This window comes from Poecile atricapillus, chromosome 10 (assembly GCF_030490865.1).
Source record: "Poecile atricapillus isolate bPoeAtr1 chromosome 10, bPoeAtr1.hap1, whole genome shotgun sequence".
Taxonomy (NCBI): domain Eukaryota; kingdom Metazoa; phylum Chordata; class Aves; order Passeriformes; family Paridae; genus Poecile; species Poecile atricapillus.
This window is the reverse complement of record NC_081258.1, coordinates 14,927,711-14,942,988: the sequence shown is the minus strand read 5'-3', so window position 1 is coordinate 14,942,988 and position 15,278 is coordinate 14,927,711. Positions and strand designations below refer to the sequence as shown.

At 60.4% G+C, this 15,278-nt stretch overlaps 1 protein-coding gene across 5 annotated transcripts in view; it reads left to right on the top strand.

Annotated features, from left to right (window-relative positions):
- The window catches only part of RIPOR1 (RHO family interacting cell polarization regulator 1), a 31,620-nt gene that overhangs the window by 14,140 nt on the left and 2,202 nt on the right, over positions 1-15,278 (top strand). For 3 of the 5 annotated variants that reach the window (XM_058845994.1, XM_058845990.1, XM_058845991.1), the window contains 19 exons: positions 5,708-5,834; positions 7,722-7,871; positions 8,195-8,273; positions 8,585-8,608; positions 9,083-9,136; positions 9,216-9,368; positions 9,454-9,517; positions 9,600-9,643; positions 9,853-9,978; positions 10,266-10,414; positions 10,613-10,742; positions 11,797-12,609; positions 12,860-12,999; positions 13,302-13,476; positions 13,620-13,755; positions 13,925-14,086; positions 14,223-14,381; positions 14,726-14,922; positions 15,029-15,112. In XM_058845994.1, the coding sequence (XP_058701977.1) occupies positions 5,734-5,834; positions 7,722-7,871; positions 8,195-8,273; positions 8,585-8,608; positions 9,083-9,136; positions 9,216-9,368; positions 9,454-9,517; positions 9,600-9,643; positions 9,853-9,978; positions 10,266-10,414; positions 10,613-10,742; positions 11,797-12,609; positions 12,860-12,999; positions 13,302-13,476; positions 13,620-13,755; positions 13,925-14,086; positions 14,223-14,381; positions 14,726-14,922; positions 15,029-15,112 (2,940 nt within the window). In that variant the 5' untranslated portion in view covers positions 5,708-5,733. Of the gene's footprint in view, positions 1-232; positions 391-1,554; positions 1,712-5,707; positions 5,835-7,721; positions 7,872-8,194; positions 8,274-8,584; positions 8,609-9,082; positions 9,137-9,215; positions 9,369-9,453; positions 9,518-9,599; positions 9,644-9,852; positions 9,979-10,265; positions 10,415-10,612; positions 10,743-11,796; positions 12,610-12,859; positions 13,000-13,301; positions 13,477-13,619; positions 13,756-13,924; positions 14,087-14,222; positions 14,382-14,725; positions 14,923-15,028; positions 15,113-15,278 lie in introns of those variants that run through there. The other 2 variants (XM_058845993.1, XM_058845992.1) reach the window with 2 other exon arrangements.

Genomic DNA, 15,278 nt, shown 5'->3' with positions numbered 1-15,278 from the left:
AGTGTGTTCCCCTCCCCTCCACCCGTGCCTCAGTTTCCCTAGGGGAGCGCTGGGGAGGGAAGGATAGGGATCAAACTGTGCTGTGCTCCGGGAGTAGCCGGTGCTGGTGGGGCCCCTTCCCTCCAAGGGGGTCAGGCATCCTCCCGTGTCCTCCCATCCTCCGTTCCCCTTGAGTCACGCCGGGGCTGCGGCGCTGGGCAGTGATGTCAGCCCGTGGGCAGGGGAAGCGGGGGAGGAGACTGCTGCCCGGGGGGAGCCCTCCGGCCACGGCCCCCACACTGGGGCGGACAGACGGACGGACGGCATGAGAGAGCAGCAACCAGCCGGGACGCTGAGCCCAGCCCGAGGGGGATGTGCTGCCGCAGCACGCCATGAATGGCAAACCGAAAGGTACCGAGCACCGGCAGCACCAGGGCTCCCCAGCAAACCGCGATGATTTGGGGACCCCCAGCTGTTTGAGGCTCTCGGGGTGACATGGCTGCGCTCAGGCGGGGTTTTTTGGGGTGAGGAGTTTTCTTGAGAGGAAAGCTGTCCCTGGCAGGGACACCAAGGACATTTGCACCCGCCACCTGCAAGGGACACAGTTGTCACGGCGGGTTGCGGTGATGGGGTGCCAGGACAGGGTGTCCGTGCAGGACAAGACCCCCTGGCTGCCTGATCTTGGTGTTGCCTACACTGAGATCCAGGCTCTGTGTCTCAAGGCACGAGAGGGGCCACAGCTGCCAGCTTCTCTGGGGTGATGCACCCCTGATGCCATGGCAGCCCCCAATGCCATGGCAGCAGTTTTCCTCAGCAAACTGTTCTCCCCACTCGTGCCCCCATGTCTGATGAGGACAAACAGAGCCCATCTCCGTGTCGAGCATCCCTGGCATGGTGGCCTCAGGGCACTTGGGGTTGCTTTTGTGCACTTAGACCAAGTTGTTTGGGCAGGATTTGTGGGGGCAGCTACTAGTACCCAACAGAGCACCCTGGAGATGAAGAGGTCAGGGGGAAGGTGGGACCTCCACAAGGTCCCAGTCCCAGGATTATCCTTCTAGAGGATCCAAGCACTTCTGAGAGGGATCACAGCCCACTTAGGAGCAGAGTCTGGTGCCCATGGCCAGGATGCAGCCCCATCTCACAGGGTATGGAGATGAGCGGTGTCTGTGGGGATCGTGACTGGGTGCTTGGTTTGTGCCTTTGATGGTGGGGACTTCACCAGCACCAGAGTAATCCTGGGCTGGTTCCCAGGAGCCATCCTAGAGAGCACATTGGGCTTGAGCTTTGCCAGCCCCAGTGGTGGCCGCTTCCCCGCGTTACAGTTCGGGTTTGCATCTCCTTCGGGTTGGAGACAGGGAGACCACGGGATGAGTGGCAGGGTCGGGGGCTGTGAGCCCCCCCGAGGAACTGGCTGTGAGTGTCTGCCTGTGCCGTGCCCTGCCCTTCCGCAGGGATACTCCGCGGGGTAAATAAGAACTTCCTCCAATTCTTCCCATTCGCAGCTCCTTCCCTTTCCTGTCGCCCTCCCACTTGGCCCAAGGAGCCAGCAGCCTCCCATGGCCACAGGGGCGGATATCAGCGCCATGTCCCTGCTGCCATGGGGCTGACAGCACCCAGCACCCATCCAACCCAAACTGCCAAGAGCGGCCAGCACCCAAACAACCAAACCGTCATTCCCTGTTCCGGTGGGGGCTGTGGGGCTGTGACCTTATGGCTGGGACTTTCTCTCCGGGTGAGTCACGGGAGCCGGGATGCCATTCATGACTCATCTGATTCCCAAAAGCCCCCAGTCCCTCTCCTTGCCTAGCTCAAGGAGGAGCCGGGGGTGTCCTGCCTTCCTGGAGGAGAGGCAGAGCGTGGAGAGGTCCGGGAAGAGGAGGCTCTCAGGCTCCTTGTGACCAAGGCGGCATGGCTTCGCTCCCCGGATGCTCCCATCCTCTGTGCTGAGGGGGGATGAGGAGTGATGGGAGGGAAGAACTGCTCCAACCCACGCTGGGAGCCGGCCAAGGGCTGTCCCGGGGCCGGAAGGGGCCGGCGGGGGCCGGGGTACGTGCCTGGGTTGGGGCAGCGGGGCCACAGCTGTGCAAACACGGATGCAGCGGCTGCTCCGGGGGGAGCCGAGCCAGCGGGCTGAGTTCACAGGCTCCCGAGGTCACCCCCGCCGTGCGCCCAAGTTTCACCCAAAGGTGCTGGGGCAGGACCCCCCACATGCCCCAGACGCCACGGGCAGAATGGATGTTCCTGTGACCATCGTGGCCTCCCTCACTGAGGGACACTGGTGCCCTGCTGTGCCCCAGGGGTGGCCGCAGTGCCATCCGTGCAGGGACCGCAGCCCACCCCCCTTGGGCACCCTTAGGTGCTGCTGGTTGGTCCTGGGTGTCTTCCCTGAGGTGAGGGGTGCTGGAGACTGCTGGGTGGGCATCGGTGGCCTTCAGTGAGTGACATCCCTGGAAGTGCTGGTCAGAGCACCCCCAGCTCCCATGGCTGCAGGGCTGGGGACTCAGGGGGAGCCAGTTTGGGGCGTCTCCGACCAGGGCAGCGTTGATAAACCCGCCGGAGCGACCTCAGGCTGGTGTCTGAGTGTCGGAAACAGAAACCAGCTGGGACCAACCCAGCCGGTCGGACTGCCCCCTCCGCTGCTCAGACCAGCATTCTTGGGATCCCAATCATCTCCAGAGCACCGGGAGTCGAGAGAGGAGCCGGCGGCCGGGCTGGAGAGCCCCGGGGTGGGCTCCAGCACCCCGCACTGTGCTGCCTGTTCAGCTGCTCGCTGCCCTTTTGGGTGCTACCCACGGGCAGTGCTGGCCGAGGACGGACGGAGGGTCACACTCCCAGGATTGCATTTTCTACACTGGAAGATCTGGAGGAAGTGTGTGGCGCAAAAAAGGTGAAAAGCTTGGTCGGGAGGCAGGTTTGTTAGCACTGAGCCCTAACTGAGGGCAGGGGACAGTGGGGCTTGCTGGGACTGAACCGTTGGGGCAGGACCTCTTCTGCTTAGGAAGGAGAAAGGATGTGCTTGGGGCTTTAGCCCATGGCAGGGACAGGAGTGTGCCGGTGCTCTGCTGGTGACAGCCTCATGGTAAGCCTGGCATGGGGCTCACCAGCCTGGGCGAGATACGGTGCCCAGTGGTCCCGTCCAAGCGTGCCCCAGGCTCTGCTCCTTGCAGGGGCTGTCTGTGCTGCTGGTACCAGGTACCTCTTATCTCGGTAATGTCAGGAATGCACTATGCTGGGGATTTTTCCTCCTCTGTGAGCCAAGCCCAAGAGTGCCAGGAACAGAGACCCCACATCCCGCCTGCCCTGCCTCATGCAGGCAGCGCTGCCCTTCAGCACCCGGCCAGCTGCCTGCTGGTGCTGGGCTGGAGCATCCTTGGGGTTCCTGGAGCATTGCTCCTGTAGAGCAGGGCCATGGTGTCCCCCTCCTTCAGGGGGGCTTGGGGTCCTGGCACAGGATCTTGGTTGCAGGGTGCCACGGTGTGTTGTAGTGGATGTTTGGGGGAGAGCCAGGTCCAGGGCTGGACCAGGGATGTGGTTCTCTCAGCAGCCACTGCTCCCTGTGCCAGGGAGGGAGCATCATGTGCTTTGGAGCAGGACCCAGCACAGCACAAGTGTCTGTTGAAGCCTCTGAGGTGCCTGGGTGAGTGGCTGCAGATTGCTCTGACTGCTGGGGAGTTGTGCTGGGGCGTCAGTCCCCTCCAGCACACCCAGCATCATTCTCCCCCTTCAGCATCCTCCTCCCCTTGATGTTCTCAGCATCCTTCTCTCCTCTGACAGCCTCAGTGTCCTTCCCCAGTGCAGGCTCCTGCCTGGGAAACCCTCCTTAGAGGTCCCTCTGTGCTCCAGAACGGCAACATGTGCTGGAGAAGGACGGGTTGGCAGGACCGTCCTCACTCTGAGCTGTGACCGGCCCCACACAAGACAGCCTTATTCTATGGGTGATTGGTGCTCTCCCAATGGCTGAGCCACTGTAGCACCCAGCAGGGGAGCAAGCACGGGTGCCACAGGCCCTCCTCACTCAGTGGGGAGCCGATTAAAGAGCCCTGCAGAGGGTAATCTGCCCAGGCCTGCAGGTCAGCCGGGCTGCCAGGGATTACAGTTCTTCGTAATGAGCTTAATTGGGACAGTGTTGTCCTGGAAAATGGAGGGACTGGCACCCAGATAACGCTGTGTGCGTGGGACCCGCCGAGCGGCTCCGTGGTGTGGGCTGGGACACGAGTCGCAAGGGGGAACCAGATGGACCTGCTGCCTCCTGGCTCCACTGGGATAGGGGTGAGTGGTGGTGGTGGTGGTTAGCTTTGACTGCAAATGGCTCCGGCACATCCTGGGCGCTGCAAATCCCTGTCCCCAGCCTGGTGTGGGGGGTGGCAAGGGGCACAGTGCTGGGGGGATGCCCACCAGAGGCTGAGTGGGTGTGAGCCATGTGGGACCAGGCCCAGCTGGGGTCCTGGGCACTGGGGGGCACGAGGAAGGAGAGGGGATGGCGGCGGAAGCCCCAGCAGTGCCTGTGTCCTTGTGCTGTTCACTGTCAGCCATGCTGGAGACAGGAGGAAAAGCAAAGTGAGCTCCTTAGATGGGTGGAGGTGGCTCTGGCTCAGTCTGTCAGCCAGGGAAGCTGTGCATCCCTAGGGTCCTGCCTGGCTGTTCCTGGTGGGGTGATTGACTGCCAGGTACCGTGAGCAGCTGCTGCAGCTCTACTCAGGGCTGGCTGGGACAGGGGGATTGACCTGCCATCAGTGGTGCCAGAATGAAGTGGAGCATCCTGCATCCTGCTCCTCTGTGGCTGCCCAGTGGGCTGGGCTCCTCCATGTGCACAGCTGGCACTGCTAGGGGTGGCAGAGCCAGGAGCCCTGTTCTCCTCTGCTCTTGCCTTGTCCTTTGAATTGCCCTCCCCAAGCCCCGGCCCTGGCCAGGGCTATAGGAATGGTTCCTGTGACACAGAGTGGCAGCCAGGTCCAGGCCCTGAGACTCAGAAATCTGCTCCATCCCTGGCTGGCATCAACTGCACTGGCTGTGGTGGGGACAGGCAGGTCACAGCAGTGGTTTCAAGGCTCCTGACACTGTCACTGCCAGGAGCAGAGGACAGGGTGCAGCAGCCATGGGGCTGGACACATGTGGCCTGCACAGACTTTTCAGGATCTGTCAGGGAATGGCTTGGCCTTTTCTCCCCCCACGCAGAGCTCCTGGCAAAGCTGGGAACTTTCCAAAGTGCTTTGTTGTCCTTGGGTTTCCCTCCTGGTTTCTGGAGTGAGCGGAAGCAAGTGAGGAGACAGCAAAGGGCTGGGCAGACGGGTCCAGCCCTGTGTTTTTCCTGCCCCTGCAGCAGGGTGGCACGGGTGACAACGGACATAGGACAAGGTGGGGCTCAGGAGGAGATGTCTGGGCTTGGGCAGAATGTAGAGTTTGCCATGGACATGTTTGGGAAAGGCCATGGTAAGCACTGGGCATCAGCCCCTTTCTGTGACTCCCATAGTTCCAACCTGGGACACATCTGTCTGGGTGTGCCCACTGAGAGCTCACAGTGCCCAGAGCACCACTTCACCAAGGGGAGTATCTCTGGGGACAGTATGGGATCTGTGTCCCGGTGCCACCAGGAGAGTTCTTGGACTGAGAGAGTGGGAAGTCTCCCAACCCATGGTCCATGGGTACTATTCTCAATTCACCTGGCAGTCCTGCCTACCTGTGTGTCCTCACCCTGCTGCTGGTGACCCTGATGTCTCATTGTCCCCAGGGCGGCCCTCCAGGTCACAGTCAACAATGTCACTGTCTGTGCGCCCGCAGCGCCGAGTCCTCGTCACCAAGATCAATAGGAGCCAGTCCTTCGCCGGAGTGAACTCATCGGCCGACCGGCCCTTCAGGTAGGAGATGGGTGCTCATGCTGCCTGCCACGAGGAATGGGGACAGGCTTGGGCTTTGTGGTGGGACCTGCTGTGCATCCTGAGGCTCTTTCCCCTCCAGCTGTCCCAGCATCTCCCTCAGGCATCTTTTTGGTAGCCAGGGGCTGTTGCACAGGGGGCTGCAGGGAACACTGAGGCCATGTAGGAGACAGAGCCCATCATCCCAGCCTTCTGCCATGCCATGCCCCAGGTGGGGTGAGGACCCTGCAGCGCTGTGGCTGCTGCCAGAGAGGACGGAGGGGCCAGGTGGAGCTCACCTCATTCTTCAACCAGCTCTTAAGACCTTCCCTGTGACCATCTCATAATGTTTGATGGGTGCGGTAGAGCTGGGGTGCCTTTGAAGTGTCTTGATGGCCTTGACATCCTCCGGCAGCCAGTTTTGGGGTTGAATGCTGGTGTGAATCAGGGTTTCCTCAGGGTCACCTCAAACCTATCATTTGAAAGGTTTTACCAGCTGCCTGCCAGCTGCAGTGTGAGGAGAAGCTGTTCCCTGCTCCATCCTCTCCATCCACCAATGATGTTATGGTCCCTTCAAACCCTTCCTCCTCCTCTCTGCTGAGCATCCCCACATGCTGCACTTCCCCACCAACCCTCTCTGCACCATCCCTAGCTCCTGGCTACTGTCTTGAAGGTAGTTCTTGGGTAGCAGGCAGAGCCTCCCTGTGCTCTGACCTCCTGCCCTGCTCAATTTTGTCCCCAAGTCCTGCCCAGCCTCTGGGCCAAGTGACACTTTCCAGGTCACCAGCACATTGCTGGATTTGTGGGTACCAGAGGGGGCCCCTTAGAGACAGAGAAGAGGGAGGCCTTATAGATGCCTGCAGCCAAGTGCTTGCTGGGGGGATGCTTGTTGGAGATATCTCCAGGTACCGTGGAGGATGGGAAGGAGAAGGAATGGTGAAAATTAGGCGCTTACCTATCACTTGGGAGGAGGCCAAGACATATTCATTTCCCCACTGATGATTCGGGGAAGTCTTTTGGTCACTTCTGTGAAGAGTAGCACAGGATGGGAGGTACTGCCTGAGGCTGGGAAATGAGGAGCCCATGGTGTCTCCTGGGCACTGGTGGCACGGCGATGCTTTGGAAGGAGGAAGGGAAGAGCCGGTCTGAGCGAGGCATTGCTCGCTGGGCTGGGGAGTGACTCCATTGCACAAGGCAGGAAGGGCGGCGCTCGGGTCCCAGCGCTGGGTCGGCATCCTGCGGGTCGGCTGGGGGAGGCAGCTCCATCCAGCAGGTTTGGTGACATCTGGAGAGGCATAGCATCAATGAGCATGTCCCTGCCCCATGTTGCTGTGCTGGGTGATGAGGTGACAGGGCTGCCGGCCCCAAGGATGCTTCCGTGCTAGACTGGGGTCTTGGCGATGGAGCCAGGCATGGCCCCCTTAGAGGGCAACCAGGGCTGGAGATGTCCCCAGGTACCCTCCAGGAATTCAGCTTGACTCCAACTGGTGCCATCTTTCTTTGCCTTGTCTTCCCCCAGCTGGCACGAGGGACCCCCCCACCTCTGCAGAGGCTACACCAAGGCCAAACTCTTGGACCCCACTGGGACAGTGTTGCCTTCCTGCTCTTCTCCATCTTCACTTTTGTGGGTTTCTCCTTGTCTTTCCCATGGCTTTGGGGCAGCTAAGTGCATTGCCAGGGGGCTGCAGGCACGTGGTGCAGGCAGCGCTGCCCAGTCTTGTGGCTGTGTGTCTTCCAGCCCTGCCTGGATGCTTAGAATGGTGGCCAGGGAGTCCTGGGAGGGGCAGGCAGTTCCCAGTGATCACCCTTGTCTTGAGACAGAGTGCCTGGCTGGCTGGGGCACCCAGAAGGACCCTGGTGCTGTGTGCTGATCCCAGCCTCTCTCCCCAGGAATCTCTCACCTTTCACCCCCACTGTCTCCCGCAAGACTGGCTCCAGGGTCAGTAGGATGTTCTCAATGTCCCACAAATCCCCACCACCCAAGGTGCCTCAGCCCAACCGCCTGGACGAGGTGTACGAAGCTCTGAAGAAGGGCCTGACGTAAGTGCTGGGTGGGTGGAGGCAGGGAGCTCCTGATGGGCATGGGGACAGCTTGTGACATGGCTTGGGGTTGGCAGCTCTCTGCTCCCACCAGGCAGGGACATGCCACGTCTCTTGGGCATGTTGCCTCGGGGTCTCAGATTGTATGGGATCCCACACCCCACCACATCTTATGTAGAGGCATATATGGATTTCCACAGCTGTGTGCTGGAATAGGGAGTGGGGATGTGTTGCCACATGTGCTGTGTTGGTGTGGGCTGTGGGGAGCAGGAGCCCTGGACACAGCCATCCCAACCTGACCCCCATGATGTGGTTGCCCCCAGAGCCTACCTGGAGGTGCACCAGCTGGAACTGGAGAAGCTCAGCACACAGATCCGTGAGTCCAAGAGGAATTCACGCCTGGTGAGTGCCGCTTGGGAAGAGCCTTATGGGGAATGGTGGTGCTTTGGATAGACAGCTGGGGTCATGGGCACAGCTGGGACAACTTGTGGTCCATCTGTGCCTGGGACAGAGCCTGTTTCTGTGGCGTTGTAGGGGCCAGCCCAGGCTCTGGTGTTTGGGCTCTCATGCCTCTGTCATGCACGCTCCAGCCCTGGCTGGGTGCTGCATGTCCCACTGCCATGCTATGGGTGGTGGGTGCCGTGTGCTGGGTCTTCTTTGGGTGGGCAGAGCTGGCTTTGTGCTACGTCTTATCCCTCTCATCTTTCCTCCAGGGCTTTCTCTACGATCTGGATAAGGTAAGCGGGATCAGTGTCTCGTCCCCCTGTATTCCCCTTCCTTGTGCCTGGGATGTGCCACTGCCAGCCCCGCTCTGCTAGCACTGCCCTGCTGCCTTGTCCCCTGGGAAGGAGAGGGATTTGGGCTCTGCAGGCAGGGTGGTCCAGGTGGGCAGGGGATAAAGCAGAGATGATCTTGTAACCCATTTCAGGCAAACAGAAGCTGTTGTTAGTGAGTGCAGGGATTGGGTTAGCTCACAGGCTGGGAAAAAAAGGCATCCTGGAGCCTGGCTTGGCTCCTGGAGGACCTTCTGGTGCATGGGAGTCTGGAGGAGGCTGCAGCACATGGGTGCTTCCCACTGGCTGCCACCCTGCAGCTCCCAGGCAGGACCCACCCCAGCCTCAGCGCAGGGGATGCAGAAGCCACATCCTGACCTGTGACTCCTCCACGGAGGGGCTGCACTGCCTCTCACACCATCTCCTCTGCTTTTCCAGCAAGTGAAGTCAATCGAGCGGTTCCTGCGTCGCCTGGAGTTTCATGCCAGCAAGGTGAGAGCTGTGGCAGTGCTGGGGTGGCCGTGCTGTCCCCAGCCCTGCTCCTCACCGCAGCTGGGGCCTGTCCTTACAGATAGATGAGCTGTATGAGGCTTACTGCATCCAGCGGCGGCTCCGTGATGGAGCCCACAACATGGTCAAGGCTTACAGCACAGGCTCGCCAGGCAGCCGGGAGGCACGCGAGAGCCTGGCTGAGGCCAGCAAGGGCTACAAGGAGTACACAGAGGTGAGGCAGCTGGCTGGGGTGGGCTGGCAGAGTGCTGAGTCCATGGATGGCTGCTCATGGGTCCTGTCCATCCGTCTGTTCCCAGAACATGTGTCTGTTGGAGAATGAGCTGGAGAGCCAGCTGGGCGAGTTCCATGTCCGGATGAAAGGTACCATGTCCTGCTCCATCCCCATCCTGCTGCCTGCCTGCCTGCCTGCTGCCTGCTGATGCCCCTCTGCCTTCTCTTGCAGGACTGGCAGGCTTTGCCCGGCTTTGTGCTGGTGACCAGTATGAGGTTGGTGGGACCGTATGGGTTGGGTTCTGCTCTTCCTCTTCCCTATTGTCCTTGGGGTGTCTCAGGGGTGTAGGTGGGTGCTGGCGTGGAGGGCATGTTGCAGGGTGATGGCGGGTGGCATGGGTCCATGGCCATGCCTAGGGACATACAGAAAGCACCCATCACCGTGGGGTTGTGTCTCCCCCATACCCATATCTCTGTATCCCCAGATCTTCATGAAGTATGGACGGCAGCGGTGGAAGCTGCGAGGGCGCATCGAGGTGAACAGCAAGCAGGTGTGGGACAGCGAGGAAATGGTTTTCTTGCCCCTCGTCACTGAGTTCCTCTCCATCAAGGTATAGTGCTTAAAAGGACAGGGATGGGCTGGGTCAGCTATGCCCCTGCATCATAGAGTCATTTAGGTCAGAAAATACCTCTATGATCATCAAGTCCAACTGTTAACTCAGATCTGCCAATCCCACCATTAAACTGTGTCCCCAAGTGCCACATCCACATGTTGTTTGAACATTTTGAGGGATGGTGATTCCACCACTTTGCAGGGCTTCCTTCCAGCACCTCACCTAAACATCACCCTCACTGGACCATGGTTTCATTTCCTCCTCTCCTTCCTTTCCTCCTTCAGGTAACGGAGCTAAAGAGCCTGGCCAACCACGTTGTGGTGGGCAATGTGTCCTGTGAGACCAAGGACCTCTTTGCGGCTCTGCCCCAGGTAGTGGCTGTGGATATCAATGACCTGGGCACCCTCAAACTCAGCCTGGAGGTGACCTGGAAGTGAGTACCTTAGCAGGCATTGCTGGTGGCAGATGGCAGTGCAGGGAATGCCCAGCAAGAGATGACCTGCCCCAGGCTGTCTCCCATCCCAAAACTGGGCTGTTAAAAAGAAAGCCAGAGCTGGTCTGGAGGGAGTCCTGGTGTCTTGAGACCCCCTGGGCTGGTGCATACCCCTCACCTCCCTGCTGTCCTCCCCAGCCCTTTCGACAAGGACGACCAGCCCTCAGCAGCCAGCACTGTCAACAAGGCTTCCACGGTGAACAAGAGGTTCTCCACCTACAACCAGAGTCCGCCTGACACGCCGTCCCTGCGGGAACAGGCATTCTATGTAAGTGTGCACCAGGCAGGGCTGCTCAGGAGACATGGCCAGTGGAGGGGTCCACACAGGGATATGCCTAGGCAACGTCTCAGAGTGTGGCACAGCTCAGGGATGGGTAGGCAGCTCCTTCCTCTCCAGCCCTCCCACCAGGACTCCCCAGTACCGGCACCTGCTCCTCCCTCCCACATTCACAGCTCCTCTTCTCTCTGCCCAAGAGCCCGGAGCGGGCAGCTGACAAGCGTGGTTGGTCCTTGCTGGACATCTTTCGGGAGACACTCTTCGAGAAGCTGTCTCAGAGCTGCTCCTGCGGCGATGTCTCCTCGGCCGAGCTCGGGAGATGGCCGCAGCAGGGCCGCGTAAGTGCGGGGCTGGAGCAGGCCAGTAGCTTAGCCCAGCGCTGTGGCCATCCCGCAGTAGCTGTAGCCACTCCTTGTCTCCTACTCACTATCCCTTGCTGATGCCTGAAGGCCTGATTCTGCCAGGCTGGGTCTGGCTGATCCTGCAGAGCTAGTCCCCAAGCTAGGGGAGCCTGGGTTCACCCCCATGCAAGAGCTGGGCACTAGTGAGTAGGCAGCTTCTCCGTGTCCCCGTGCTGGTGGCATTGGTGTGGTACTGGTGATGGTGCTGGTGAGATGGTGCTGGTATGGCACTGGTGTTATGCTGTCATGGTGCTGGTGTGACTAACATGGAATTGGTGTGGCATCGTGGCCAGTGCTGTCCCCACCAGCCAGTGCTGGAGCTGATGCTGTCCTTGCAGCCGTGGTGGTTGGTGTCCTTAGCTCCATGTTTTGCATCCCACTGTGCTAGGGGACTGCTGGCACCCCATGGCTCCAGGACATATGGGGCTGTTCATGGGGAGCTGGATTGCCTGTTGGCATTGGGTGGGATGTAGAGCTGGAATCTGCCAGGTGTTTGCTGACCATCCTGCTGTGTCAGCAGAGCCATGGCAGCCTCGGTGTCCTCGAGCTCAGGTTGATCCTGCCCCTGCTTGACACACAGACAACTGGAGGACATGGGGCAGCAGGAGAAGGGTCTCAGTTGACACCGTTCTCTCCCTCTCCAGAACATGCTGCGACGCCAAGAGGAGCTGGAGAATGGCACAGCCTGGTCCATCTCCTCTGAGTCCTCAGACGACTCCTCCAGCCCCCAGCTGTCCAGCAGTGCCCGCCATGCCACACACAAGCCCATCGTGCAGCCTGAGGTGCAGGCCTCCGCTCCCGCCATTGAGATCTCCTTCTCCCAGCAGCCAGAGGAGGCTGACGCCATGCTTGGGGCCAGTGGCAGCAGTGTCCCCTCTGCCAGGAGCCAGCCGGAGGAGACAAGCAGCCGTAAGAAGGAGACAGTGGCCAACGGGCACGTGCCCTACTCCCGGACTCTGAGCCACATCAGCGAGGCCAGTGTGGATGCCACAATGGAGGTCAAGACTGTGGAGAGCTCTTGGGAGCCTGCGCCCAGCACGGAGGACACAGGGATGGGCGAGCGAGATGCACATCCTCTCCCTGGTGCTGCGGTGGCAGCTGCTGTGGCAGGGCAGGACAGGGCCACTGATGCCAAGCCTCGTGCCTCTGTGGCATGGGCCACCTCCTGCGAAGAGGAGGCTGGCAGTGCAGAGCCAGTGCAGAGCCAGGTGCCAGCACAGAGTGACTGTGGCACCAGGATCCCCACAGCACTGGCACAAGCCTCTGCAGAAGAGAGGCCCATCCCAGCCCCACCACTGCCCACCAGCATCCCTGAGGTGCCACGGGGGAAGATGGTGGATTCAGGTCTGGAGGAGGCAATCGCCCTCCTGGGCTCAGCTCTGGACGACTATCGAGGACAGTTCCCAGAGCTGCAGCCCCTCGAACGGGAGCTCAAACGTCTGGAGGAGATGCTGCTGGTGAGGGGCTCCCAGCTGTGTCATGGGGTGAGGGTGACAGGGTCATCCTGGCAGGCAGTGCCTGGGGATGATGGGGACAGGGTGCCATGGTGGCAGTGCTCAGAGCCAATGGAGACAAGACCATTCCTGCTGGCAGTGCCCAGGGGCAGTGGGGATGGGGGATCTGTGATGGCACAGCCTGGTAATGTGGATGGCGGGGCTGTCTTGGCTGGTGAGCCAGGATTCAACTCCACCATGCCTTCCTCCACAGCAGAAGCAAGGCGTCTTCCTCAGCCGGGCCTCCAGCATCAGCCTGACAGTGGAGCACGCACTGGAGAGCTTCAGCTTCCTCAACTCCTCTGACATGGAGGACTCAGAGGGCTCTGAGGAGGATCCTCTCCAAGATGAGAGGTGCACAGTGGGGCTTGTGGCATGGGGCACAGGGCAGGAGATGGCCTTGGGGCAGTTGGAATGGGGGATGTTCAAGGGTGTCCAAGCATATTTAGACCTGTTCATCACAGCTTAGGGAAGGTCCTGGTCAAGAACCAGCAGTACATCATCCTTCTGGTGGCACAGTGTCACCCTGCAGCTCTCCATAAGGGGTGGACTGGAGGCAGTCCCTGTGCCCCTGGGACTTGTTCTCTGCCCTGTGGGTGGGTAAGGTCCAGGTGTCCTGTGCTGATCCACCACCTTGATCTCTCCCTGGCTTGCAGGAGGGCTGGCAGAACCCTGCGCAGCACCAGGGCCCCCAGCGCTAGTGAGATGGGGGCAGATGACACCGGAATGTGCAGTGGTTCTGAGGCCAGCACTGACCCCATGAGCACTGGCAATGAGTTCCTGGATAAGGCTCTGGTGCTTCACCTCAACAACTGTAACCGCCTGCTGCTGGTAAGGACCAGGGTGGGATATGGCAGCAGGGGACACCCTGGGGTGGGCTGTATGTATCCCCTTGAAGGGGGTCTTGCTGCAGCCTGGAAGCTGTGATGTGGGCAGTGAGCTCCATGTGTCCCTGGTTTGTCTGTGCCTTGCAGAAACTGGGCACCTTCGGGCCCCTGCGGTGCCAGGAGATGTATGCTCTGGACAGGCTGCTGCGGGAGTCGCAGGTGCTGGAGATTGTGTGCCAGCTGACAGAGGAGCGCGCAGGAGCAGCCAGCTCGGCCGCTGATGGTAATGAAACACAGCTGAGGGCGCCCTCTGTGCCAGCCTGGAGGCTGTGTGAAGCCTGTGTCCCCTCGTGGGCATTGCTGGGCATCGAGAGACCATGCCAGACAGAGGGCAGGAGTCACCCACCTGCTGCCATGTCCTTGGGGATGTCTGACAATGCCTGTCTCCACAGTGGTGCAGTTCTCGACACGGAAGGAGGGCGTGCTGCCCCTTTGGGACCTCTGTGTGGAAGCGCCCAACGTCTACACCTGCCCCGTGGAGCGGTTCCTGCAGGTGCTCAGTGCCCAGTATGCAGCTCTCATCAGCGAGCAGCACTCTGGTTTGGCTGATGCTGGTGAGTGGGTTCCCAGGGGTACTCAGAGAGTTGCTAGCCTCACTCAGTGACTATAAGTGGGAGGGTATGGGAGCCAGGAGCTCCACAGAGGGGCACCATGGCTGCTGCAGGCTGTGATCCTGATTCTTTCCCACAGTGTGTGTGAAACTGGTGGAGGATGTGCTGAATCGGCGCCTGCCACGGCGGCCTGGCAGCGCCCAGAGCGAGCAGGTCACCATCTTCCAGTACTGGAGCCACTTTGAGTCACTCGGTGCCCTGGTGCTTGACACCTACATGATGGAGCTGGCAGAGGAAGGTGGGTGTCCTCCCACCCTCCTTAAGTCCTGGGATGGGGTGCCAGAGAATCACCATAGTGATTGATCATCCTGCAGCAGTGCCATGACTATTCTGAGACATCACCCAGAGCCTCAGCCATCCTTGGGGTGGGCAAGTCCGTCTGATCCAGAGTGCAGCCCAGTCCCATGATGCCTTCCCATATCCTTGCTGTAGGTCCCCAGTGTCTTGTGGAGCAATTCCATGCATTGGCACCTTGTGTGGGGCCCCCTCTGCCCAGCACGGGTCCAAGGTGCCTGGGGATGGGTGGCAGGGGTGTGGGGGCAGTGCCATGTGACTCCCCACACCTTGGATGGCTTCCCACAGCGCTGCTGGCACAGAACCTCAACTCAGATGACCAGGATGTGGTGCTGCGTGCCCTGAAGCGCATGCCTGAGGGCCGTCTGAAGAAGGAGGGACTGAAGGCACTGAGCCTACTCCTCGTGGAGGGCAACAGCAAAGTGGTGAGCGCCGTGTCAGCCCAGCTTCGCAGCCTGGCAGAAAACCCCCGCTTCCGCCAACGGGTACGTGCTGGGCAAGCCAGGGATGATGTGGGCTGGTGTCACAGCCCCTGGGGTGCTGCCCCTGCTCTGCTACAGGTGGTGGCACTGACTCCTCCATCTCCCCCAGGCCCTCGTGTGCTTCCTGGAGCAGCTGGAGGATGAGGAGGTGCAGACACGTGTGGCAGGGTGTGCGGCGCTGGGCTGCTTGAAGGTGAGGGATGTGGGGAGGAGGCAGCAGGGCTGCATGTTCCAGGTGAAGAGGAAACTAATGTGGTCAGTGACTCTGGACACACCTGCACAGCCTTCTGTTCCTGGGAGAGAAGAGCTGGGGATGCCTCAAATGTGCTGTAGCAGCAGGCAGGGGCAGAGAAAGAAGG